Source organism: Peromyscus maniculatus, chromosome 10, assembly GCF_049852395.1.
Source record: "Peromyscus maniculatus bairdii isolate BWxNUB_F1_BW_parent chromosome 10, HU_Pman_BW_mat_3.1, whole genome shotgun sequence".
NCBI classification, from domain to species: domain Eukaryota; kingdom Metazoa; phylum Chordata; class Mammalia; order Rodentia; family Cricetidae; genus Peromyscus; species Peromyscus maniculatus.
Genome location: NC_134861.1, coordinates 31,798,386 through 31,825,432, shown reverse-complemented (window position 1 = coordinate 31,825,432; position 27,047 = coordinate 31,798,386). Strand labels below are relative to the sequence as shown.

General features: G+C 42.1%; 1 protein-coding gene across 6 annotated transcripts in view; it reads right to left on the bottom strand.

The window, feature by feature from the left end:
* Positions 1–1,543: 1,543 nt before the first annotated feature.
* Positions 1,544–27,047, bottom strand: part of Clhc1 (clathrin heavy chain linker domain containing 1) — a 40,800-nt gene continuing 15,296 nt past the window's right edge. For 5 of the 6 annotated variants that reach the window (XM_076546150.1, XM_006993190.4, XM_076546151.1 and 2 more), the window contains 6 exons: positions 26,607–26,691; positions 23,733–23,839; positions 20,390–20,564; positions 17,394–17,596; positions 13,224–13,403; positions 12,314–12,616 (listed from right to left, as the gene is read on the bottom strand). In XM_076546150.1, the coding sequence (XP_076402265.1) occupies positions 12,423–12,616; positions 13,224–13,403; positions 17,394–17,596; positions 20,390–20,564; positions 23,733–23,839; positions 26,607–26,691 (944 nt within the window). In that variant the 3' untranslated portion in view covers positions 12,314–12,422. Of the gene's footprint in view, positions 1,659–12,313; positions 12,617–13,223; positions 13,404–17,393; positions 17,597–20,389; positions 20,565–23,732; positions 23,840–26,606; positions 26,692–27,047 lie in introns of those variants that run through there. The other variant, XM_076546152.1, reaches the window with a different exon arrangement.

The following is a 27,047-nucleotide window of genomic DNA, read 5'->3' as shown; positions in this document are numbered from 1 at the left end:
GAGGTACAGGTAATTCTTAAAGATCTTTAAAGATGATCTCCAAACTACTCCATATAAACTTTAACCATAAGAAATGTTCACCGGGCAGTAGTGGCACACGTCTTTAATCCCAGCACTTGGGAGGCAGAGCCAGGTGGATCTCTGAGAATTCGAGGCCAGCCTGGGCTACAGAGCAAGTTCCAGGAAAGGTGCAAAGCTACACAGAGAAACCCTGTCTCGAAGAAAAAAAAGAAAAAGAATATATATATATATATATACACACACACACACACACACACACACACACACACACTCCCCTGGGGGCTGGCACGGCAGTTAAGAACACATACTGCTCTTGCAGATGGCATCGGTTCAAAGCCAGCTCTAGGAGCTTTGACACCTCTGACCTCTGAGGGTACTTGCACTCATGTGCACATACACGCACACGCACATAAACATGTGCAGAAATACATTAAAATAAAATAAATCTTTAGGGGCTGGAGAGTTGGCTCAGTGGGTAAGAGCACTTTCTGTTCTTCTAGAGGACCTGAGTTAAATCCCAGCGCCCACATAGTAGCTCACAACCACCTATAATTCTACCTCCAGGGTATCAGGACACCTTTGTCTGGCCTCAGCAGGCCTTTCACACAGATAGTGCACAGACGTGTAAAAAAATAAATCCAAAGAATTAAAAATAAACCTTTAAAAAATGTCCTCCTATATAGCTTAAACCCCTCACACTTCATAGTAATTTCTCTTTAACTTCAGCAAAGGCAGAAAACATTAAGGTTCTCTGTAGAGAGATGCTTTATGATCCATTGACGGTATTTCCTTTCAGGTGACTGATTTTATTTTCCTGTAAAAAGTTACCTCTTCAATCATATGTCCACTGTAGCTTTCTGAGAAGAGCAAAGAGCCTCTTCCAAACTTTGGTTTGCTGTTGGTCAGTATAACAGCATGCCAATCCTCTCCAGTGTGCTAACAAGTCACCATTTACAAGCCACTCTGCCTAGGGACTGCGAGTGGCACTTAACTGGAGAGACAGGAAGAGGTCAGAAGGTGGGAGGAGTCTGTGCATGGGCTAGCGGCTCCTGCAGAGCTTGGAGGGCAGGCAGCTCCTGTGGCAGTGAGCACATTCCTTACTTGTTTCCTGCCAAGCATCCCTGAGATGTTTGGACTTTTGAGTTGTGCATTATTTGTTTGCTTGCCAGCATTTAACTTCTAGTGTTTTGTGGATCTGCACAGTCAATAGTGATTATGTAGAAGAAAACAACACAGAAGGCATACTTACCTATTTTGCTATGTTTGATTCTTTTTTGCAGAAGAACTACCTAGTAAAAATCATGTTTACTTGGTAGAGATTATATATATATATTTATAAAATTTATACAAATGTTCAAAAACCATTTGGCAAGGTGTACAGCACTTTCTGAGGGTCATTCTGGGTGGAGAGACAGGACATTCAGTAGACTGAGGCCAAATGCTGCTAAAAATGCTGCAGACCACAAAGCCCCACACAGCAAAGGACTGCCGTCACAGTGGGGTTGAGGGGTCTTACAAACGATCCCACGTTCTTCCAAATGCATCTTTTTCCAGGAAATACTGCACTCTGTTCCCTCTCTTCTTTCACTCAGCTGGCTTGGAGAAGTTGTGAGCTGCTCAGCTGACAAGTTCACTATCTGTTCACGGTGGAAGCAGAAGTTCAGAAAGAAGACGAGGGAAATTCCAACGTGAGGGGATAGGAAGCTTATCTTTGGTTCACAGGCTCCTTCCCAAACCTTGTGTTATATGGGAGACTGTTTCCTAAGTAACGTGTCTCAGGTAGGGTTTCTATGCTGCAGTGAAACACCATGACCAAAGCAACTTGGGGAGGAAAGGGTTTATTTGGCTCACACTTCAGCATTGCTGTTCATCACTGAGGAAGTCAGGACAGGAACCCAAACAGGGCAGGAACCTGGAGGCAGGAGTTGACTCAGGAGCCATAGAAGGCTCACTGGCTTGTTCCCCATGGCTTGCTCAGCCTGCTTTCTTATAGAAGCCAAGACTGCCAGCCCAGGGGATAGCCCCCTCACAATTGGGTTGGGCCCTCCCACATCAATCACTAATTAAGAAAATTAGTGGTTTTCTTACAGCCGATCTTTTTGTTTGTTTGTTTGTTTGTTTGTTTTGTTTTTTCGAGACAAGGTTTCTCTGGGTAGCCCTGGTTGTTCTAGAACACAGTTTGTAGACCAGGCTGGCCTTGAACTCACAGAGATCCGCCTGCCTCTGCCTACTGAGTGATGGGATTAAAAGTGTGCTCCACCACTGCCTGGCTTACAGCCCGATCTTTGGAGTCTTTTTCTCAATTAAAGATCCCTCTTCTCCACTGACTCTAGCCAAGTTGTCCAGCCAGCACATGTGAAAAATGTCAAAGCTACAGTTATGACATGAGCGGTAACTTTTCAGCCTTTGCTTCAATTCAAATAGCACAGACAATAAGGTCAGCCAAAGCAGGAGCCTGTTACATGTTGGAGACAGTGTGGGATAGCTTCGTGGGGACCAGGGGTCAGTGCCAGTGTGGCCTTTGATGCACCTTGAAAAGAAATTCTTGCCCGGCGGTGGTGGCGCACGCCTTTAATCCCAGCACTTGGGAGGCACAGCCAGGCGGATCTCTGTGAGTTCGAGGCCAGCCTGAGCTACCAAGCAAGTTCCAGGAAAGGCGCAAAGCTACACAGGGAAACCCTGTCTCAAAAACAACAAAAACAAAAACAAAAAAACAAAAAAAGGAAAAAAAGAAAGAAAGAAATTCAGTCTAGAAATCAGTGTCCTCCTGAGAGTTCGCACCACTTGCCGCATTCCCATCCTTGGTTTAAAGGAAGAAGTCAGCACGCAACCCATGAGCCACTCAGCAGGTAAAGGACCTCACCTTGCCATCCTGAGACCTGGCTTCTGCCGAGCCCTTTAGAACCCAAATATGGACCCACCTGAAGGAGGAAAGAGAAAAACTATCCCCACAAAGTTGTCATGAGACCTCCACAAGCACACACACACACACACACACACACACACACACACACACACTTTAAGAAAAAACTGGTGGGGCGGTGGTGGTGCACGCCTTTAATTCCAGCACTCGGGAGGCAGAGGCAGGCGGATCGCTGTGAGTTTGAGGCCAGCCTGGGCTACAAAGTGAGTCCCAGGAAAGGCGCAAAGCTACACAGAGAAACCCTGTCTCGAAAAACCAAAAAAAAAAGAAAGAAAGAAAAACAAAAAGAAAAAGAAAAAAACTGCCAGCCAGACGGCGGCGGTGCACGCCTTTAATCCCAGCACTCGGAAGGCAGAGCTCGTCGTATTTCTGTGAGTTCGAGGCCAGCCTGGTCTACAGAGTGAGATCCAGAACTACTACAAAACTACAAAGAAAAAAAGAAAGAAAAAGAAAAAAAATGCTAGAATGTTAATATTTATTTATATAGGGTTATATAGGGTAACCTTTTTCTTTAAAGGATCGGATTCCTAAGAATACCAGTCCTCAAGAATAGTCTTCACAGTGTCCAAGCTCCCTGCCAGGAAACCCATATTTAAAAAAAATACGACAAAAAGGGCTGGATTGATGGTTCCACAGTTAAGATGACCTGGGTTCTGTTCCCTGCCCCAGCGTGGCAGCTCACCACCACCCCTAACTCCAGTTCCGGGGGATCTGGTGCCTGGCCTCTTTGGGAACTGTACGTACATGGTGCACAGGCACACAGGCAAAATTTCACACATATTCACAGAATATTACAAGAAGGCCTTCAGGGCCAGGCGGGGGTGGCGCACGCCTTTATTTAATCCCAGCACTCGGGAGGTAGAGCCAGACGGATCTGTGTGAGTTCGAGGCCAGCCTGGTCTACAGAGCGAGTTCCAGGAAAGGTGCAAAGCTACACAGAGAAACCCTGTCTCGAAAAACAAACAAACAAACAAACAAACAAACAAAAAAGAACTTCAAAATATATGACTAACAAGAACAAGGCCTCATTTATCCCCCCATAAAAATTCAAGAAGCCAGACTCAATAGCTCACAACTAGAACCAGTACAGTGGAGATTGAGCCAGGAAGAGTGGTGAGTTTGAAGCCAGCCTGAGCTACAGTGTGAGACTGTCTCAACAAAACAGAACAAAATTTGAACTGCTGGTTTGCTGGCATTTCTGCTGCCATCTATCAAGTCAAATTTGTAATATATTCTAGTAAGCCCTACCCAAAGAAAGGTCTTAGTGCTGGCTACCGAGCATCCCTTTCCACTTTCGTTATCTGGATTACAGTCGTCTGTAACTTTACTTGGGAGTTCAAGTACCCACAAGTTATACACGATGCCTTATTTGTTTTTAGTAGGTAATCAAGAAAGAGTTGTTGAGTAGCCACTTTGGGTGTTACATGGTCTTGAGGCCTCCCCTTCCTGTACCCAGAGACAACTAAAATTGTATGACACACGAGAGAAATGAGTTGATTTTGTTTGAGTTCTTAAGAATAACTACTTTTAGACTGATGCATAACTCAGCTGGTAGAGCACTTGCCTAGCACTAGAAACCTCGGTGTGTACAGCTGTATCAGAGTACCTGGAGATGGAGATGGGGTGGTAAAAAGTTCAAGATCCCCCTCACTGTGGCCCAGCTAGGGTTGCTGGCACATGCCAGCACACATGGCTTTTTTATATGCACTCAGTTGGTAAAGTGTTAGAGTGCTTGCTTCTTAAACATGAGGACCTTAGTTCAATCCTCAGACCCTATTAAAAGACAGGTGTGCTGGCATGTGCTTACAATCCCAAGACTGAGTCAGGGGCATCCTAGGGACTCACTGGCCAGCCAGCCTAGTCTATTTAGGTGAGCCTCAGGCCACTGAGAGACTGTCTCAAAAAACAAGGTGGAGAACACCTGTGGATGAACAACATTCAAGGTTGTCCTCTGGCCTCTGTGCGCGCGCGCACACACACACACACACACACACACACACACACACACATGCACACATAACTCCTTTTACAACTTTTCTCATTAAACCAGTGTCAGCCTTCACAGTCACCACCATCAGCAAATTACTGTCTCAAAATGGTTGATTCCTGGGCTGGTGAGATAATTCAGTGGTCAAGCATTCAGCACACACACAAGGCCCTACGTTTAATCTGAACATTAAAAAAAAACCATTCATCCTTTAGCCCTTTGATTGTGCACCAGGACGCACTTCCTCTCAACAGCTTTGTCTTCGCTCTACAGATGCTCAAGGTCTGTAAGTGACTTCCTAAGGTGATGCTTCAGAACTATTAGTGTTCCAGCACCCGGTCAGAGAGAGCAGAGTGCTGCAGCCTGGCTTTGACCCTGGCTATCCCTTTTGTATTAGGGAAACCTAACATTAGAGGCAGATAGATTGGAGTTGGTGGCTGATTTCAGAGAATTTCCAGACAGATTTCTTCAAAAAGACTATTTCGATGTTATTAAAATTTCATATATAGGCTGGAGAGATGGATCAGCAATTCCCACTCTTCTAGAGGTCTAAAGTTCCTTTTCCAGCTCCCAACTGCCTGTAATTCAAGCTCCAGGAGACCTGATACCTTCTTGTGACCCTTCCAACCTCCTTGGGTACCTGCATTCATTTGACATAGATTCCCACAGACAGACAGATACATGTGAGTTAAAAGTAAACTTTTTTCATTTATAAGATTTTCATTTCATAAGCAATCTTTCATGGATCACAACTCATATAATGAAATAACCATAATCCTACCGGTGTCTAGTTTGATCTCTGTGTCACCTGGGTTTAGGACAAGTGTGCCTTTGTATGGTATCTGCTGCTAGTGATATGATCTAGATCTTGCACACAGACCATCTCCTACATTACAAACTATCATCTGGGACCTGGATATACATGCAAGAAAGTAGACAAAATATGGGAAAAATGGATACCGACAAACTACATTAGAAAGTTTTCTCCCTTTCGTTCTCTTTCCTTCCACCCCCTCCAGTGAACACCTTGGCAAAGGAAAGACAAGCGAAGCTAAGCGGTGGTGGCTAGCGGTGGTGGCTAGCGGTGGTGGCACACACCTTCAAGCTCAACACTCAGGAGGCAGAGGTAGTCGTAGTTCTGAGTGTGAGGCCAGCCTGGTCTACATAGTGAGCTCCAGGATAGCCAGGGCTGCATAGAGAGAACCTGTCTTAGAAAAAAAAAAAATAGATACATAAGAAAGGGGGAAAAGGGGGGTTGGGGATTTAGCTCAGTGGTTGAGCGCTTGCCTAGCAAGCACAAGGCCCTGGGTTCGATCCTCAACTCCAAAAAAATAAAAAATAATAAAAAAAAAAAAAGAATAAGAAAGGGACTAGGCAGTGGTGGCACACACCTTTAATCCCAGCACTTGGGAGGCAGAGGCAGGCAGATCTCTGTGAGTTCAAGGCCAGCCTGGACTACAGAACGGGTTTCAAGACAGGCTCCAACGTGACACAGAGAAACCCTGTCTTGAAAAAAAAACAAAACAAACAAACAAAAAAGAATAAGAAAGGGGGGAGCACTAACACTCAGAGACAGAGGTGGTCTTCTCCAATGTTGGGGACAAACAAACAAAAAAGAGTAAGAAAGGGGGGAGCACTAACACTCAGAGACAGAGGTGGTCTTCTCCAATGTTGGGGCAGCGCTGCTGCTGTGCTGCCACCTGAGGGCCTGGGCCTCACTGCCGGCCGGGGCTTTTCCTTCCTTTAATGGCCTTATGTCAGTGCAAACCTTTTAGCTGTTATGCTCAGTGGCCAAGCTCACTTCCCAGGCAGTTGGGCAAAAGCATAGCATGCAGACATTTCCAGATCAAGCCTGCAATTCAAAACCCTTGCATCACCTTGTAAATGCATGGCTTTTTAAGCAGCTTGACTAAGACGCTTGCAAGTCCAGTCCCCTGGTGAAGACTAATATCTCACAGTTGGTTCCGTGCTCTGAAAATGTGTGAACATGGGGCTGAGGTTGTTGCTCAGAGGTAGCACATACTCTGCATGTACAAGGCCCTGGTTCCATCCCCATAGGAGGGCAAATGTGAATGTGAGTGGCAAAAGAAAAGTTCTGGGAGCAGACAGAGATTTGTTGTTGCCCATCTGGACATGCGCAACCAGAGCTGAAGAGTGATGTGGTTGACTCTGTGATGCTGTGATATATGTGGCTGTCTGGGTAAGTTAGAGTGAACAGAAATTCCGGGCTCACAGTTCTGAAGGTTGGAAGCCCAGAGATAAGAGCCTTGTTGCTGCACCATAACAAAGCCAAAGATATCCATGGAGTGGATGCCAGCCAAGCTCACTCCCACCAAGGACTACAAATGCCGAATCTACTTTCCAGCTTCTGAGTGAGTCATGTCAAGTCCATAATCCTGCTTGATGGCTGGAACCTACCTTAACTGTCCCTTTCAGTAAGTCCTGGTTCCCATGCCTGAGTGTGAAGTTTTACTAACTTACACTAGCATCGTACCCCCATAGATACTTGGGAACAGCAAGGAGATACTACATGGATTTACAAGGCTGTGGGGTTACCAGTAAATGCTGACAAAAAGAAACAAAATGAAACACATAACTAAGAATATATTTTGTGTGTGCATGTGGAGGTCAGAGGTAGACATGGGTCATCCCCACTTTAATATTCGTTGAGACAGGGTCTCTGCTGAAGCTGGAGCCCACTACTTTGGCGAGATTACCTAGCCAGCAAGCCCTAGGACACTCCATTTCTGCCACCCCAGGACTGCTATTCCGTGGGCTACACCTGGCTTTTTTTTTTTTTTTTGGTTTTTCGAGACAGGGTTTCTCTGTGTAGCTTTGCGCCTTTCCTGGAGCTCACTTGGTAGCCCAGGCTGGCCTCGAACTCACAGAGATCCGCCTGGCTCTGCCTCCCGAGTGCTGGGATTAAAGGCGTGCGCCACCACCGCCCGGCACTACACCTGGCTTTTTACAGTAAGTGTTAACCGTCCAAACTCGAGTTCTCACGCTCCCACAGAAAGCACTTGACCAGCTACGCCATCCTCCCAGGTCCAGGACGTGTGTGTGTGTGTGTGTGTGTGTGTGTGTGTGTGTGTGTGTGTGTAATGAACGTAGTTTTTTTTACTAAAGAACACAACCAATTATAACTATTCGTTATTGATAACTTTGTATATCTAGTAGCTATTCACTGATTTAACTTTGCAAAGTGCTTTTCCCCCCAAGGACTGAATGAAGTTGATGTGTTGTGGACAGTCTGTGCATTACAGCAAATTCAGATAGCAACTAGTAAGACTTCTAACTTACGTGTTAGCAGTCTAACATGATTCTAGTCACCTGAATTGTGGGGAAAGCAGTAATTGGGGAAACTGACGAGTCCCTGAGGCTCGCTGGCCAGCCAGTGTAGCCCACTTAGTGAGCGCCGTGTCAGTAAGGAATATTGTCTCAGAAAACACAGTCAACACCCAAGGCCGTCCTCGGTCTCCACATAACAAGATCACACAAGTGCACATGCATCCATACACACGCTGTCTTAGTTAGGGTTTCTATTGCTGTGAAGAGACACCATGACCACAGCAGCTCTTATAAAGGAAAACATTTAACTGGGTAGCTTGCAGTTCAGAGGTTCAGTCCATTATTGTCATGGTGGGACATGGTAGTGTGCAGGCAGACATGGTGCTGGAGTGGTAGCTCAGAGTTCCTCATCTTGCACAGGCAACAGGAAGTGGTCTGAGACACGGTGTGACTTGAGCATATATGAGACTCAGTGACACACTTCCTCCCTAAGGCCACACCTACTTCAGCAAGGCCACACATCTTAATAGTGCCACTCCCTATGAGCTTATGGGGGTCAATTTCATTCAAACTACCACACATACATACATAATTAATTAATTAATTAATTAGCTAAGTGTTTTAAAAGTGATTAATGGTCATTTGTTAATCTAGTATTTACTTAAGTAAAGTCCTAAATGCTAACAAAATTATACCTACTTATGAGAATATATATAAACACATACGCCCAAAGAACTTGAAAAAACAAAGAATAAATGCATGCAGATTTCACAGCCAAGCCATGAAGAGTGACTATAAGAACACTGTATAGATCCACACTGGAAAAAACTTACAGGTCTATTTATGGAGTAATGGTAGCACACTTATAGAATGGAGAAATGAGAATGAACAACTACAACCATAAACAATATGGAAAAATCTCACAAAAAGGTGTTTGCAGCCGCCGCTCCCTAACGCCAGCACCGCCTCTCGCTTGCAGAACTCCAGCCGAAGGAGAAGCGGGGTAAGTAAGGAGGTGCCCATACCATGGCTCGTACAAAGCAGACTGCCCGCAAATCCACCGGTGGTAAAGCACCCAAGAAACAACTGGCTACTAAAGCCGCTCGCAAGAGTGCGCCCTCTACTGGAGGGGTGAAGAAACCTCATCGTTACAGGCCTGGTACTGTGGCACTCCGTAAACCAGACGTTATCAGAAGTCCACTGAACTTCTGATTTGCAAGCTCCCCTTCCAGCGTCCGGTGCAAGAAATTGCTCAGGACGTCAAAACAGATCTGCGCTTCCAGAGTGCAGCTATTGGTGCTTTGTAGGAGGCAAGTGAGGCCTATCTGGTTGGCCTTTTTGAAGATACCAACCTGTGTGCTATCCATGCCAAACGTGTAACAATTATGCCAAAAGATATCCAGCTAGCACGCCGCAGACGCGGAGAACGTGCTTAAGAGTCCACTATGAGGGGAAACATTTCATTCTCAAAATTTTTTTCCTCTTCTTCCTGTTATCAGTAGTTCTGAATGTTAAATATTTTTTTCATGGGGTCAAAAGGTACCTAAGTATATGATTGTGAGTGGAAAAATAGGGGACAGAAATCAGGTATTAGCAGTTTTTCCATTTTCATTTGTGTGTGAATTTTTAATATAAATGCAAGATGTAAAGCATTAATGCAAGCAAAATGTTTCAGTGAACACAGTTCAACAGTTCAACTTTATAACAATTATAAATACACCTGTTAAAATTTTAAAAAAGTAAAAAACAAAAGAAAGTAGACACACACAAAAAAGAATGCATTATTTACTTAAAATTCAAAATCAGGAAAAAAGTCATTAATGGCATGAGAAGTTGAGTAGCTACCTTTGGGAGGGCAGGAGGCTGGAATATTCTGGGAAGGTTCTATCTCATCATGTGGGGGTTAGTTATACAGATGTGTTTGCTTTGTGAAAAATTCCAAAACCTGTTACATAATTTTGTGAATGTAAGCTAGAGTAAAGTGAATTCACAAGATTAACATCAAATATGAAAATTTTAGGTTTGCCTAAGATAGATTCAATCACCAACTGTTCATTGAACAGTTATTTTGTGCCTGGTACTATTTTTTATTTTGGTGATATAATGGAAAATGTTTGTGTCTGGATTATGTCCTTCCCAAATTTACAAGCTGAAGTCTTAACCCACAGTACAACAGAATGCGACCTTATTTGAAGACATAGTCAAATTAAAGTGGGTGAACTCTAATTCAGTATGAGTGATGTAATACATATATATACATGAGATATAATACCTATATATGTTTATTATTATATATATATATATTTTGGGGGGGAACACAATATTTTTATTACTCATCTTATTTAAAAATCTGTACACAGACTTATCAATTCATATGCACTCACAAGAATACTAGATGACTATGATAAATTACTTCCATTTCATTCATAACTATTACTCATCACTGTCTGGTATGTTATTCGGTGTAAATCATGACATTCATTCATGCAGTTAATGACCTTTATCAACATATACAATATACCTGATATGTATATTTTTATACCTGATATTATATATTTACATATTGTATGTTTTATATATTGTAACACACACACACACACACACACACACACACACACACACACACACACGAGACAGCCTCACTCTGAGGCTGGCCTGTGACTCTGTGTAACTGTGATTGCCTCAGCCTGTGGAGTGTCACCATGTCCAGCTAACTAGCATATTTATAAGGATAGAATGTGGACACAGATACACATGGAGAGGATGTGAAGAGACACAGAAAAGACTCCTTGGGCCCTTCACAAGGAACCAACTCTGTAAAATGTGATGAAGCACACTTTTAATCCCAGTATTCAGGAGGCAGAGGCAGGACAATTGCAGGTTTAGACCAATCTCAGCTATATACCAAGTTCAAAGGCAACCTGAGTTTGCATGGACTCCATTTCAGAACCAGGGATTGGAGACACAGCTCAGTGATTCACCACAAGAACTGGAAGCTGTTCTGATTGGTTGAATATCTGTTCTACTTGATTGGTACCCATGCCATACTGATTTTTAAATATTTTGAATTTCATATCTACCCACAGCAAAGAATTCTAAAATTTCAAATACTTACTCAAACACTTGGAATTATTTAAAAAACAAAACAAAACAAAAAAACCTCTTGTTGTCTTTAGGGGGGTTGTTTTGTTCTTGTTTTATTCTATTTTGTTTGGTTTCTGAAAGACTCTCACTATGTAGTCCAGGCTGACCTCAAACTCATCACCTTTCTGCCTCAGCCTCCTGAGAGCTAGGATTTTAGCATTTACCATTGTAGCCAGTACAAAATTATTTGTAAAAAGATATATTTTCCATGCCTAAGAGTACCCAAAGTTCAGCCGGGGGTTGGTGGTGCACGTCTTTAATCCCAGCACTCGGGAGGCAGAGCCAGGCAGATCTCTGTGAGTTTGAGGCCAGCCTGGTCTACAAAGTGAATTTTAGGAAAAGCACAAAGCTACACAGAGAAACCCTGTCTCGAAAAACCAAAGAAAAGAAAAGAAAAAAAGAGTACCCAAAGTTCACTTTTGTTTAGTCTGTTTAGTCTTCCCTTTAAGTAAAAACATGCCAAGATTCTAAACTTCAGAGGCAGTCTGACCTTCACCATATATAAATGGCAAAAGTTAGTGTGCATGCGTGCAATGTGTGTGTGTGTGTGTCTCCATGGAGATACAGACAGACATCAAAGAATGGAGCCATCTTTGAATCAGTAGAACAAAATTAGTTGTTTTCTTCCCAGCACATGCAATCTTCAAATAATATTCTATGTTTTTGTTGTTGAGGCAAGCTTGCAATATTTGACATTTAGAAAGTCGGTGTAGTGGTAGAGCATTACCCACACCTTCTCCAGTTCTAGGTATCAAATTAGATAAGAAGTGTGACTATTTGGATATTAGCTTGTTCTAAAGTAGAAATGCTTATGCTATCTTTATGCAAAGTTATACTCTTGGATTTGCTCAAGATCTGCTATAAGAAGTGACCACATGGTAGAAAGGAAGCGATGGTCTCAGTGTTTCAAGACCAAACCTAAACATCATAATACAAGTGTGACTTACTGCTGAGAGTGTCAGACTCAACGTTTATTTTCGTTAACTATGCTAAAACCAGTTTGCCCAGCCAATGCCTAAAAATGTTGTACAAGCGCCCTCAGCTGGCTAAAATATAGAACTACCAAAAAACATGCTCCATTAAGTTGATAGCATCATCTTCAGAAATTTCTGAAACTCCTGCTTGGGATCGAAGAATGAACATGATGTCATTAAACAAATTTTCAAAGCCATTCTGTAAACAGATATCTGCTATTTCTTGCCACTTTTCCAAGGAGCAAAATGAATCACTCATCACAAGCTGCTCTACTACATCTGGAAAAAAAAATACAGTATTACACTACGGAATTTCTTCTTACTTGATAATCCATACTTAGCAATCTTAAACAAAACAAATAACCCATAAATGTTGGAAGCAATATTTGGATATGAGTTGATAATATATGAGTGTGGTTTTGAGTGCTGTTCTGGATCAGTAAAGTAATTTATTCAATTGAAAAACTCTGTTAAAGATTTCTTTAGAAAAGTATTTTCACCAGGCAGTGGTGGTGCACACCTTTAATCCCAGCACTCAGGAGGCAGAGACAGGCGGATCTCTGAGTTTGAGGCCAGCCTGGTCTACAAAGTGAGTTCCAGGACAGCCAGGACAAAACAGAGAAACCCTGTCTTGAAAAAGAAAAAAGAAAAGAAAAGTATTTTCATTCCTTTCCTACACCATGGAGCAAAGCCCTTTGTTAGGGACAGACAAGCAACAGGGGCAGACAGATCAGACACACACACCAGACAGCTGACAGGCCACAAACCACAATCTACAGACGGAACACAGAGAGAGCAGTGGAGTCCAAAGTCTGACTCGCTCTTGGTCTACAGCATGCCAAGCAGAATCTCCTGTTCATCTCTCGTGCATTATGGATACACTTACCTTTCCCACCTTTACTGATTTCCTGGAGTAACTTGATGCCAACTTTTTTCATGTCCACAGCAAACAGATGAAGGACAGCAAGCCCAAAAGATAAAAGTGGTGGTTTTCCATTCCTTTCTTGAGTAAGACATATAATTAACTCAGTTTGGGGACACACTGTTATTAGTCGTATCAGGTCATCTGAGAGTGAAAATGAAAAACCAAATCTGACCATCCTGTTGTGACAAATCAACTAGACATAAACAGTCATGTGTGCTCCTGCCAGGCAACACCTTTCCCATATTTCCAAGTTCCTCTTTGATCCCAACGGAAACTCAACAGTGTTCTCTTCAATCTTAAACAAAAGAAAGGACAATTCAGAGCAAGGAGTATTTGAAAATATATACTAGATAATATTCAGGAAAAGAATTGTGTTGGTGATCAGGAACTTGACTTCTAAGCACAGACTCACTAGTCATTCCATCTTTGTGACTCGGTTTTCATACCTGAAAAGTACTACAGTTGTAAGAATTTATAACATTTTATCCAGCACTAGGTGGGGTTTATGTTGTCTGTTTTTAAGTAATAAAAAAATAAAGTAGTCAGCTCTTTAAAGCTATTTACTTATGTGTGTGCATGTATGTGGATGTGTGCGTGACTCCCGGTTTCCCCTCCCCACCCCTCCCCTTGTCAGCTTGAAGCAGTCTCAGGAATTGAGTCCCTTGTTCCTCAACTTGCTATCAATAACTCACCCTTATACAATAGTCAAAATGGAGGAATGTTGGTATTCTGACCCGCCCTTGGCGCTGCCCTGAGTCCTGATGTAAAAGCCTCATTTTAAGGAAAAACCCCTCCTCTTCCCTTCTCTTTCTTCCCCACCATGAGGTGAGCACGCCTCCACTTTTTTCCTCTCTTCTTTTCTCTTCTCTTCCTCCCTCTCCTTTCTGTCTTTATATCGCTTTATCTTTATATTATAATGAACTCTTTCTGTGCAGATGAATGAATGTCCACCGCCACCACCACCGCCACCGTGCCTGCACCGTGTGTCCGCCTGCCCTGCCCCTGCCCAGCACGCCAGCATGTTTCCCTCACACGCAGGATACCCTTGAGGGCCCCCATGCATATATCATAACAAATACCAAGGTTCTAAATAGGAAGGAGAATTACATCTCAAATTATTACAACATAATTATTTCAGAATATAATACATTATTGGGGGGACACGGTAATATGGCAATTGTGCTTCTGTGCACTTATAGAATGTAAATTTTTCAATAAAAAAGAAACTTCACTTGTGTGTGTTCATGTGTATGTGTGTGCATGTAAGCATGTGCGAGTGCTTATGGAAGCCAGTGGATAGCTTCAGAGGTCGGTTTCAAGTACTGTCCATTTTGTTTTTTAATTTGTCTACTTAAATTTCTGTGTGTGTGTGTGTGTGTGTGTGTGTGTGTGTGTGTGTGTGTGTGTGTGTATGGTGTCTTCCCTGAATGTTTCTTTGGACTACCTCAACAAAGGAGAGAAGAGGGCATCATATGCCCTGGGACTAGAGTGACAATGTCCTCTAGAAGAACAGCTCTTGGCAGCTAAGCCATACTCAGTTTCTTTATTTTTTTCATTTCATTTTATTTTTTTGGTTCTTTTGTTTGAGACAGGGTCTCTCTGGCTAGTCTGGAACTCACTATGAAGGCCGGGCTACCCTGGAACTCACAGAGATCTGCCTGCCCCTACCTCTGAGCACTGGGATTAAAGGCGTGCACCACATACCCGGCCCATACCCATCTTCTTAACATAGGATGGGATCAGACTCAGGTTGTTATGTTTGCTAGACAAACTTTTTTGTGGACTAGGCCATCTGTCTCCCTAGGCCTAAAACCTTACATCTTGTTTAATAAAAATTCCAAGCATAATATATCCATATTTCATATCTAAACACTAATATAATTCTTTAACATGGAAAAATAGTACAAAAACTGAAACTGTATCCTTAATTAATAATATAATACATAATTCACTCAACAAATTTTAGTAGAGTGGTCCCCTCTGTTATTGTATAGTTATTGACAAATGTCCCAGTGTGCCTTAACCTCCCCAGGAAAACATGAATTGTCTCTGTCTATAAAGCAGATACTATAACAAATGTGACTTCAGACTCAACAGGATTAAGTGAAACAATGCACGTAAGCAGCTTCTCCTAGTCTCAGTCATGTCAGGTGTGCAGTCACCAGTGAATGAAGACTTAAGAGCTTTAACATCCATACATTCTAAGTAAAAGTAAGTTCACTACTTGAAAAATGATCATTCAACAGCCATATACATCCTTTTTCCTGGAAAATATGGCTTAAAATTGCTATGTTTCTGTCTGCTTTGCAACTTCTTTTTTTCTATTTATTTGTTTGTTTTTGTAACTTCTTAAAATAGAGACAAACATATAACCTAAAAATAGAGATTGGCTTAAGCCTGAGAAATGGGAGCTGTCTGTTAATATTCTGACCCCTCAACCTCTCTCTCTTCTTCTTCTCTTTCTTTCTCTCTGTCTCTCTCTTCTTCTCTCTATTATAATGAACGCTACACATGGATGCAGTGTCTGCATTGTGAATTACTGGCTGCCGCCATGCCTACATGGCGTGCATCTGCCCATCCTGCTGCTGCATCTGCCCAGCATGTTTCCCTGCACATACTAGATATCCTTGGGCTCCCCTCACACCATAATTCATAACAGTCAGGACTGCAGGGACCTTATGAAAAGTTTCTGCACCCCAATATTGAGCCTCTCCTCCAACACAGTAATCCAAATCAAACTGAATCAAACCAAATTAAGAAAAAGTCCAGGTTTAAATGAGTAAAGTGCTCCTGGATGATTTTTTGGCCCCCAGAGAGGAGATGGGGGGAAGAGACCAAAAAGCCATGTGTCCTTCCTCCGGCGGGGGGGCAGTTTAAATACCCTGTAGGAGTAGTCTTGAGCATCTCTCAGGGAGAAGCCACCATTTGCCAGGTTTTCTGAGATGAGGCAGGGCTTGGGGGGGTTTAAGGTTCACAGTAACAGATCTGTTCTTGCTGGGTGGTGGTGGTGCACACCTTTATCCCAGCTGCTGGGGATGTCTTTCTGTATGTTGTGAATGTGTTGTTCTGATAGACTGATAAATAAAGCGCTGATTGGCCAGTAGCCAGGCAGGAAGTATAGTATAGGCGGGATAAGCAGAGAGGAGAATGCTGGGAAGTGGAAGGCTGAGTCAGGAGATCCTGCCAGCCACTGCCACCATGAGAAGTAAGATGTAAAGATACCGGTAAGCCATGAGCCACATGGCAAGGTATAGATTTACAGAAATGGGTTAATTTAAGATATAAGAACTAGATAGCAAGAAGCCACAGCCACACAGTTTGTAAGTAATATAAGTCTCTGTGTGTTTACTTGGGTCTGAGCAGCTGCAGGCCCAAGCAGGACTGGAGAAAACTCCAACTACACCCTGCACTCAGGAGGCAGGGGCAGGCAGATCTCTGTAAGTTCAAGGACAGCCTGGCCTACAAAGCGAGATCCAGGCCAGGCACCAAAACTACACAGAGAAACCTTGTCTTGAAAAAAACAAAAAAGCCAGGCGGTGGTGGCGCATGCCTTTAATCCTAGCACTCAGGAGGCAGAGCTAGGTGGATCTCTGTGAGTTCAGGCCAGCCTGCTCTACAGAGTGAGTTCCAAGAAAGGCACAAAGATACACAGAGAAACCCTGTCTCGAAAAAACAAAAAAACAAAATACAAACAAACAAAAAAAAGAGATCCGTTTTCTCAGACCATATTCTGTTATGAGCTAGGTACCAAAATTCTGCAATGAGTATTATTTCACCAATACTTCACTTATAATTATTATAATACATATATTACTATATATACATTATATATAAAAAATTCAGTTATTTTAAAAATCCTTTATATAGTATAGTCTATCATATGAAGTAAATTTGTCTTTAATACTACATATTTCTAGTAATAGCCACACATCAAATGTTTCCTTTGAGAAAAAGGCATAATGTATATCATGAAATTCAATTAACTCTATCTTATTTTCATATAAATTTACAAAAGTAATCTCCTATCAGTATGTATAAAAATACTTTATAAGGTAAGTTTCAGACAATGCCAGCTCCTATGAAAGATTTCAGAGCTAAACTGTATATAAGTAAGTAGGCTTTTTTACTTACCAGAAGTAAAGTCCTTGAACTGTTGTATGTGTTCCATGGCCTCATGAATCCGACCCTGTTTACACAGGCAAAGAAGAGCTTTCTTGTGTAGACCACATTCATTGTAGATGAGCTGAGCTAAAGCCAAACAGCTCGGCTTCTGGTATGTGTTCTGCTCCCCATAAGCAAAAATAATATCCCCAGCCTTCTCAGAAAAGGTCAGCCTGGAGCAAGCAGATCGTCAAGGCACATGTCAGGGAACTCCTGATGAGTGGCTGAGACTGAAATACCTGAATATTCAGAACTCTAAGAATGGATTATAAATAACCTATAAGAATTTTAAGCCAATAAGCAATTGATAATGAGGTAGAAATTAAACACATTTGAGATTGGCAAAACCAAAAACAATCAAAACTAACTCCTTTGTTAAAGTCTATAAGCAAGACTTAAACTCCCCTGCAAAGACTGACAGAATTAAAATTGCCAGGTAGGCAAATTCTGCATGCAACTCAGGGGAGATCTCAATGCTCTCATAGGTTCCCTAAAGTCTGTCTAGATTCTGCAGAACATATGAATTTATTAGATGTTAGACAGTGGGGACAATTTTGGTTCATAATTAGATTTGCAAGCATTTGCACTAAAAGGAAAACTCCATTTCCCCATCATATCCTGTTTTCCTCAAGTCCTCATGTGCTCCATCCACCCCAACACTCAGCTCTAAGTGTGTCAGCACCAGTTCGTTTTAATGTTACAGATAATAAGAAGGAAAGGGGGGAGGGATACACTCTCCATTAGGAGAAACTGAGGAAGCAGTTCTTTCCAAACAGTTCAACTAAACCACTTCATTCACTACAGTATTTAAATGTGCCTGCTTATATACAACTACAGTGAACCAACCATCTGCACTATCTCAGTACTTGGTTCTCAGCATACGCCAAAAGAACATTTGGGCATGGCCAGAAAAATCACTTCTAATTAGTGCTTATATGGAGATTTTGCTTTAGTTATATTTTTAATTAATGGATGCAAAATGGCAGGGCTCACATAATACTGGTGGTGTTTGTATACTTCTAACAAAATGAAGGTAACTTTAAATGAAATCCTGATACCTCTACAAAATGTCTCATAATTGAACATGCTGTAAATAAGGAATCTGTTTTTATTGGGATAGAGAATGGATGGGTAGTTCAAGAACCAGAAGTCTTAATTTTTTTTTATAAATCAACCAAGTTGAAAGGTATGAAAGGCTGGGCCCATCCCTCAAGGTAGAGAAGCTCCAAGCATGCTTTGTCTTCAGTGCAGCTAAGGCTTTGCTACGTCCTTCCCTGTGTGGCCGCACTCAGCTTTACGAGGAAGCTCAGAGTCTCATATCCATCCCCATGCTATCTCAGGTGCTGGTTCTACATAGGCAAGCCTACACACACCCTCACAAATCTGCCAGGCTGTGGGAGACCTGATTTCAAGAAACTGCCACCTGCTGGCTTAAGTGTTCTTTAAACTTCTCAGTGTAACCACAGCCTTTGTAGAATATTATTTTAAGATGTGTTACAATTGTTTATGCTGTGGAACATTTGTTCAATGATGCAAAGCTGTGTTGCATTCTTTTATGTTACATTTGTTTAACTGCTGTGAAGCTGTGTTATTTTTCCTGTCTAAAACACCTGATGGTCTAATAAAGAGCTGAGCTGCCAACAGCAATGCAGGAGAAAGGATAGGCAGGGCTGGCAGGCAGAGAGAATAAATAGAAGGAGAAATCTGGGAGGAAAAGAAGAAAGAACAAGAGAACAAGGAGAGGAGGATTCTAGAGGCCAGCTACACAGCCAGCCATGGACTAAGAGTGAAAGTAAGATATACAGAAGTAAGAAAAGGAAAACACCCAGAGGCAAAACGTGCATGGGATCATTTAAAGTTAAGAAAAGCTGGCAAGCAAGAAACAAGGCATTTATAAGAAAGAATAAGCCTCCCTGTGTGATTTATTTGGGAGCTGGGTGGTGCTCCCCCCCTCCCAAAAAAAAAGCCAAAAGAGTTAAGAGTAAATAAACAACCTGTGGTGATATTTTATTTGTGCTGAAATGTGGTGATATTCTATTTGTATGTTAATAAATAAAGTTTGCCTGGAGATCAGAGGAAACAGCGAGCCATTTTAAGTAAACACAGAAGTCAGGCAGTGGTAGCACACACCCTTAATCCTATCACTTGGCAGGCAGGGTCTCTGTGTGTTCAAGGCTACACTAGGGAACAGCGCCAAGCATGGTGACACACACCTTTAATCCCAGTACCAACCATAGAGACCTGGAGGCCTGTACAGACACACAGTGACAAGGAAGTGAGGTAGCTGGGCTAAGATAGCCAATGAGAGGGCAGAAAGGCAAGTCAATAAAAGCCTGGGTAGACAGGAAGTTGCAGCATTTGGAAGCTGCAGAGCTGGTGAGGTAAGGTTGGTTGGTGGATATCCTATTTCCCTGATCTCTAAGGCTTTCACCCCTATATTTGGCTCCATGTTTTTTATTTAGTAAGACCATTCAGAAATTCATCTACAACAATCAACAACGCATGGCTGATGTTATTCCTCAATATGTATTGTCTCCTAGGTTATAATCCATGTGTCCATAGCCTCTCTAGAATTGGGTTCCTTGCCTTTTCCCTCCCAAGAAGTGTGCTACTGACTAATCCTCTGTGTCCATGTCACTCAGCTTCCATCTGCTGTAACTGCCATGTTTTATCTTGTGAACTTCCCTGAAGTGACTTTGAGTCTGAGCTCTTTACGACTGGGCCTTCATAGGCACTTTCTAATTAATTTCAACAGAGAACTGAAGTAAACCCTAAAACACAGTGCTTATGTCAAACTACTGCCTGGATGTAGTGTGACAAGCCTATAATCCCAGCAGGTAGGAGACTGAGGCAGAGGTTAGACCTGGAGGCCAGTCTGGGCTATACTGGGAAACTCTTCTAAGTCAGAGAAAAACAACCATATTAATTATATGTTAAAATTAAGTTTGCAGCTTCAAATTGCTTACTTTTCCTGGGTGACCCAGTGGGTAACTAAATCAAGCCGTTTTTCAGACAGTCCACATTTGATTCCCTCCAGGGTTAGGTCAGCATTAAGAGGACGTTTGAAAGCGTGACTCGTACTAAATATAGCCTCAAAAAACAAGAGTAATGGGAGAGGCTTTCCTCTAATTTTTCCAATAGCTACGGAAAGAAAAAAAGAATGAGAAATTTGAGTCAAATATATTAAGAATTAGTTTGCCTTTTCTTTTTTTTTTTTTTTTTTTTTTTTTTTTTTTTGGTTTTCCGAGACAGGGTTTCTCTTGTATAGCTTTGCGCCTTTCCTGGATCTCACTTGGTAGACCAGGCTGGCCTCGAACTCACAGAGATCCGCCTGCCTCTGCCTCCCGAGTGCTGGGATTAAAGGCGTGCGCCACCAACGCCCGGCCTCCTTTTCTTATTTCATATTACAACTTTAATTTCTGTACAGTTTCTAACCCTTTAACAATGGATACAGAATACTTTTTTTTTCTTTCTTTCTTTCTTTCTTTCTTTTTTTTTTTTTTTTGGTTTTTCAAGACAGGGTTTCTCTGTGTAGCTTTGGAGTCTGTTCTGAATCTCACTTTGTAGACCAGGCTGGCCTCGAACTCACAGAGATCCGCCTGCCTCTGCCTCCCAAGTGCTGGGATTAAAGGCATGCTCTACCGCCGCCAGGCTACTGAATACATTTTACATTTTATAACAGTATCATTATGTATTGCTATGTACCACTATAGATCACTATATGCTATCACAATGTAGGCTACATAAGGATGCAGGCGGAGACTGCAGTGATTTGTCTGCAAGTCAAAGGATGCCAACGTTCTGAGACCCACCAGAAGCTCAAGTATTTCCCAGTTCATAGAAGGCAAGCTGTAATCTAGACAACTATCCATGGCTGGAGAGGTCATAGACCTTAGAAGAGACCCTACTATAGCTATTTTCATAAACCAACAGAACTTCTAACTGTATTCTAATACTTATCCATACAGATAAGTGCAGCTCTCACCCTCATAAAGAAGCTTCATTTAGCAGCAGATGGAGATTATTAAAGAGATCCACAACTGGTCAAAATGCAGAGAAAAGGAGACTAAAGTGCCTAACCCCAAATGATCCATCTACAACAGAACCCCAAAGGCTGAGGAAATCACAGAAGAGGGCACAGGAAGATTGTAAGAGCCAAGGCCAGGACTCCTTCGGCTGATACTGCCTTCTAGACATTACAGGGGAGCTGCACCCATAGAATCTCAACAATATGGTTGCCTAACAACAACAAACAAACAAACCAAAAAACAAAAAACACCAGTATAAGTTGAGCATCGGTGGTGCAAACCTTTAGTCCCAGCCCTTGGGAAGCAGAGGCAGGCAGATCTCCATGAGTTCAAGGGCAGCCTGGTCTACAGAGAGAGTTCCAGGACGACCAAGGATACACTGAGAAGCCCTGTCTTGAAAAACAAAACAAAACAAGAAGAGGCCATGAATTTGAGAGGAAGAGAGGGACGTGAGGGAACAGGAAATGGGAGAGTGTGGAGTGGAAATGATACACAGCATTCATGTATGAAAAACATTAAATTAAGAAGCCAACTGAAGCCGGGCGGTGGTGGCGCACACCTTTAATCCCAGCACTCGGGAGGCAGAGCCAGGCGGATCTCTGTGAGTTCGAGGCCAGCCTGGGCTACCAAGTGAGCTCCAGGAAAGGCGCAAAGCTACACAGAGAAACCCTGTCTCAAAAAACCAAAAAAAAAAAAAAAGAAAAGAAAAGAAAAAAAAAAAGAAGCCAACTGAAGTAATAAGATAGAAGTCTCTAGTAAAGACAGACTCTAAAGAGCAAAGACTAAGCAGTCAACAATTAACACAGCCACACTGAGGCAGATATTACCACAATCCTTGAGCCAGACCTCCCCGCCCTTACAGTGGCACATCCTAAGACTCAGAAGAAGGGAAGTACAAGAGTAAAGGAATGAACTCAGGTCCTCAGCCCGGGGGCAAAGCACCTTCACCTGTGGAGCACTTTATCAGTCTCACTGTGGTGTCTTAGTGAAAATTAACTGACCATTATGTTTGGGATTATCTGTGGCCTCTCTATTCTATTTCACCGGCCTCTGTGTCTGGTTTTTCAAGGGATTTTGCAGTATTAGGAATTGAACCAGTGTCTCCCATACACCTCCAACCCTTTTAAATTTTATTTGGAGACAAGGGTCGTACTAAGTTGCCAAGGCTGGCCTTGGACCTGTGGTTTTCTTGCCTCTGACTCCTCAGGAGCTAAATCACAGGCGTGTGCTATCACAGCCAACACTTATCTGTTTTTATTCTAGTGGGATTCTGTTTATTACTGCAGCTTCATAATGTAATTTTGAATTAGGATGTGTTACATCACTAACTTTTTCTTCTCTCAGTATTGATGTGGGTACTTGAGGCTTTACGCTTCTGTACAAATTTTAAGATTCTTTTTAAATTTCATGAAAAAGCTATTGGGTTATAGATATATATTGAATCTCTATATTGCTTTTATTCTTTTTTTGTTTTGTTTTTTGTTTTTCAAGACAGGGTTTCTCTGTGCCTTTCCTGGAACTCACTTGGTAGCCCAGGCTGGCCTCGAACTCACAGAGACCTGCCTGCCTCTGCCTCCCGAGTGCTGGGATTAAAGGTGTGCGCCACCTCGGCCTAGCCGTTTATTCTTGGTGTCTCAACAGTATTTAATCCTTCAGTCCACAAGCAGAAGGGATCTTTCCATTTACTTGTGTTTTCCTCAGTTATTTAGAAACCAAATTTGGGATTTAGAAGGCAAAAATCCCATGAAGGGCTCCAGGTGTTAAGGGTTTCTGGTGGTCTGGGATGAGTTCCCTTCTCCTCATTTTAGGTTGGTCAGCATAGACAAATAAGAGTGGGCAGAGGCAGGGGGATCTCTGTGAGTTCAAGGCCAGCCTGGGCTGCAGACTGAGTTCCAGGACAGGCTCCAAAGCTACACAGAGAAACCCTGTCTTGAAAATAATAATAATAATAATAATAATAATAATAATAATAATAATAATAATAATAAATAATAAATAATAAATAAAAATAAAAGGATATGGAGCAAATTTGATAAAAATTAATATTATAAAATCTTGACGATGAGCATATTAAACTATGGTTCCTCATGCTTTTCTGTATATGAAATATTTCATAATTTAATTTAGAAAATTGAATTAAACTTCTAGTATTACAGCTAAGGAAACAGTAAATAATAAAGGTAGGGTAATGAAGGATTAGTCTCTCAGTAATATTATTTTCATTCTATTAAGAAAAAGTAAAGTGTAATTTTGCATATGTATTTCAGAAAAACTTGCTTACCCTTAAATTTATTCATTGTACCAATATTTTGAAGAATTCTTCTTGGACTGTTTGCTGCAAAACAAGCTGCCTTCTCATATTCACCAAGAGAGATTAATTCATTGAACCTACATTGAAAACACATTTCCATGATACACAAAAACCAAGTATTAGAAATTAAGTACAATGGTGTAGTGGGAAACAAAGGTAACCCCGTAAGTTATGACTAGATTTATCCATTCCGTTCTCCTCTAGAGTTCTAGGGTTTGTTTTGACCTGCTTGTCTAGGGTTAAATTCTCACCTTCTGAGTAACTTTGAACCTGACCCTGAACTTTGTCCCCACAGGTCCCACGTAGAAAACAGGAAGGAAGAACAGAAGTCAATTTATACTGAGTTGGGCTTCTTTTCCTCACAGATCACCAGGAAAGAGCTATCCGCTTAGAGTTGAGGAAATAACGGAACACAGATGCAGCGCAGAGCGAGTACCAGGAGGAGTTCCGAAGCAGACACTGCTGTTGTATCAAACTCCCCATGACCGCAAGCACAGATAACAGCTCATGAAGCCTTCACTCTTCCTCCTCCACACAGCAGAGGTCCCAACTAGCCGTTAGGAAAAGAGGAGTCACACAGAGTGATGAAGGGTTGAACAAAGTGGGAACACCAAAGTAACAGGAAGCAAAATGTTTAAGACTGTGGACCTTGGGAACGTGGAGCACACCTTTAATCCCAGCACTCGGGAGGCAGAAGCAGGTGCATCTCTGTGAGCTGGAGGCTAGCAAGGTCCACAGAGTGAGATCTAGGATAGCAAGGGCTACACAGAGAAACCCTGTCTCAAAAACAACAATAAACAAACAAAAAGACTCTGATCCTTAGCAAAGGTTTTCCTCTCATATGAACACCTGGAGTAGTGCTATGAAAACTCCACAGTGGCTGGAGTCGGCTGGAGAAATGGCTTAGTCTGTGAACTGATGCCACCCAGCACCACCAACATCCTTCTCATCCCTGAGCTGACAAGGCAGAGGACCCCTGAGTGTTCAGTGAAGCTTGGTGACCCATGTAAGGGGATGGAAAGACCTGATTCCACAAAGTTCTCCAGGGACCTCCACCCACATTAATAATATAAACAAGTAAACAAATTAGATGAAGAAGCAATTGAAGAGTGACACTCAACACTGACTTCTGGCTTCTACACTCATGTGCCCTCACTCACCTGTGCATGCGCATACAAACAAATGCACACAAGAAATTAAAAATTATATTAAATTTGGGCTGGAGAGATGGTTCAGTGGTTAAAAACACATACTACTATTGCAGAAGACCTGTCTGATTCCCTGCATCGACACTGGGTGGCTCCTAACCATTTGTGACTCCAAATCTAGGGGATCTGACTCCTCTGGCATCTGTGGGCACTAAAATTCATGTGCAAACTCATGTATGTAGACATACTTAAAAATAATAAATACTTCAAAAATGATATTAAAATTTAAAATCCTAGTAGACTCAGAGAAATATAGAGTATAAGAACAAACAGAGTCTTTGAATTGTCTTTACCCACTTCTTTGTACCATAACAACAAACAAATCAGCAAATGAAAACTGGATGTTACATATGCCGATGGCTTTACTCGGACAGCTTATAAATTAACCGTAAAACAATTTACACCTATCTCAGATAATACATACAGAGCATGCATTAGCTCACTGCTGGCTGCTCTTGGCTGTGGATGTAATACTCCAGCTGCGTCAGGTCCCGAGCCCCTTGACCTCCCTACAACGATGGTCTGTAACCTGGAATTATGCAAGCGATTTCTAACTATCCTGCTAGTGCAAGGACCATACAATGGCTCAGCGAGTTCAGGTGCTTTCCACTATGCCTGACAACCTGAGTTCCACTCCCAGGACCCACATGGCAGAAAACACAAACACTCCTACAAGCTGTCCTCTGACTGCTATGCCCCTACCTACCCACACAAAGTAAGTAAATAAAGTGTAATTAAAAATAAAAATAATATACAGTAACAAGTAACTTAATATATCATAGAATAAAATATTACAAAAAGATTACACTAGCTATAGTAATCTAAAATTACATGATAAATTCATAGGTTTTCATAAAAATCTATGAAAAAAAAGAAAATGCTAACTTTTCTAAGTCATCTGGAACATATTTTTCTTTTTTCCAGTTTCCCCTCCCTCCTCTCTCCCCATTCCCTCCCCCACCCCCATCCACTCCTCCTCCAGGAACAGAATTCTTAAATCACAAAAGACAAACCTGCCAGCCAGCATTCAGGAGGTGGGCAGGAGGGTCAGTAGTTCAAGGTCGTCCTGCACTACACAGTGAGGCTTGGGGTTGCGAGATATTATCTCAAAACAAACAAACAAAAGTAAAAGCAACAACAAAAACCCACCCAAAACAAATAAACCCAAAATACAAATGATGGTGTGAAGGCAATACAGACTCCATCTTAGGGAAGGGCCACCATCTTAGACCACCTGCTGTACTCAGTTCTCAGGAATGTGCCATGACAACTAGAACAGATACAGAGCAGTATGCTCATGCAGACCTTGTCTGTGGTTTATGGCCCTTGAAGATACCCAGATAATCCTGCTCAGCAAGTTAAGGTTTTGTGCCCAAAGTCTAGACCAATAATTTCAAAAAAACACCTTGCCCCATATCCCTTCTACCCAATGCCAAATGCCAAAGCATGTAATTCCCAACTTGGGTTTTCCCTATAAAAACTCTTTTGGGCCCGCAGCCACTGCCACATTTCCCTCCATCTGCCGTGTGGTGGCCCAGGTTGAACCTGACAATAAAAGGACCCTTATGTGCTTTCGTCAGAAACCAGCTCCGTGGTGGTCTCTGGGGTTTTCTGAAACAGGTACAACAATACTTGCCTTTCAATGTAGTAAAGCATAATTATAGCTTCTTTTGTCTTGCTTGGGTCATCTTCAAATAGTTCATCAACAATGATTTCATCACCTAAATATTGAAAGGACAATTTGTAATGATATGTAAGGCTGTTTAGCAATAGGAAATACTAAACATTTTAGAGCCAACAACTTACTACTTTGATTTCAAAAGGGGTTACTTCCCTCCCTCCCTGGCCTCCTTCTGAGAATTAAGACTCGGGTTTGGTTTTGTTTTTTCCCCTCTCTTTCTCATTTTTTAAATCTTTTTAAAAATTTTATTTGTATTTCACATACATTGGTGTTTTGCCTGCATGTGTGTGAGGGTGTCAGATCCCCTGGAACTGGAGTCAGAGTTGTGAGCTGCCATGTGGGTGCTGGGAATTGAACCCAGGTCCTGTGGGACCAACTGAGACCTCTCCAGCCCTA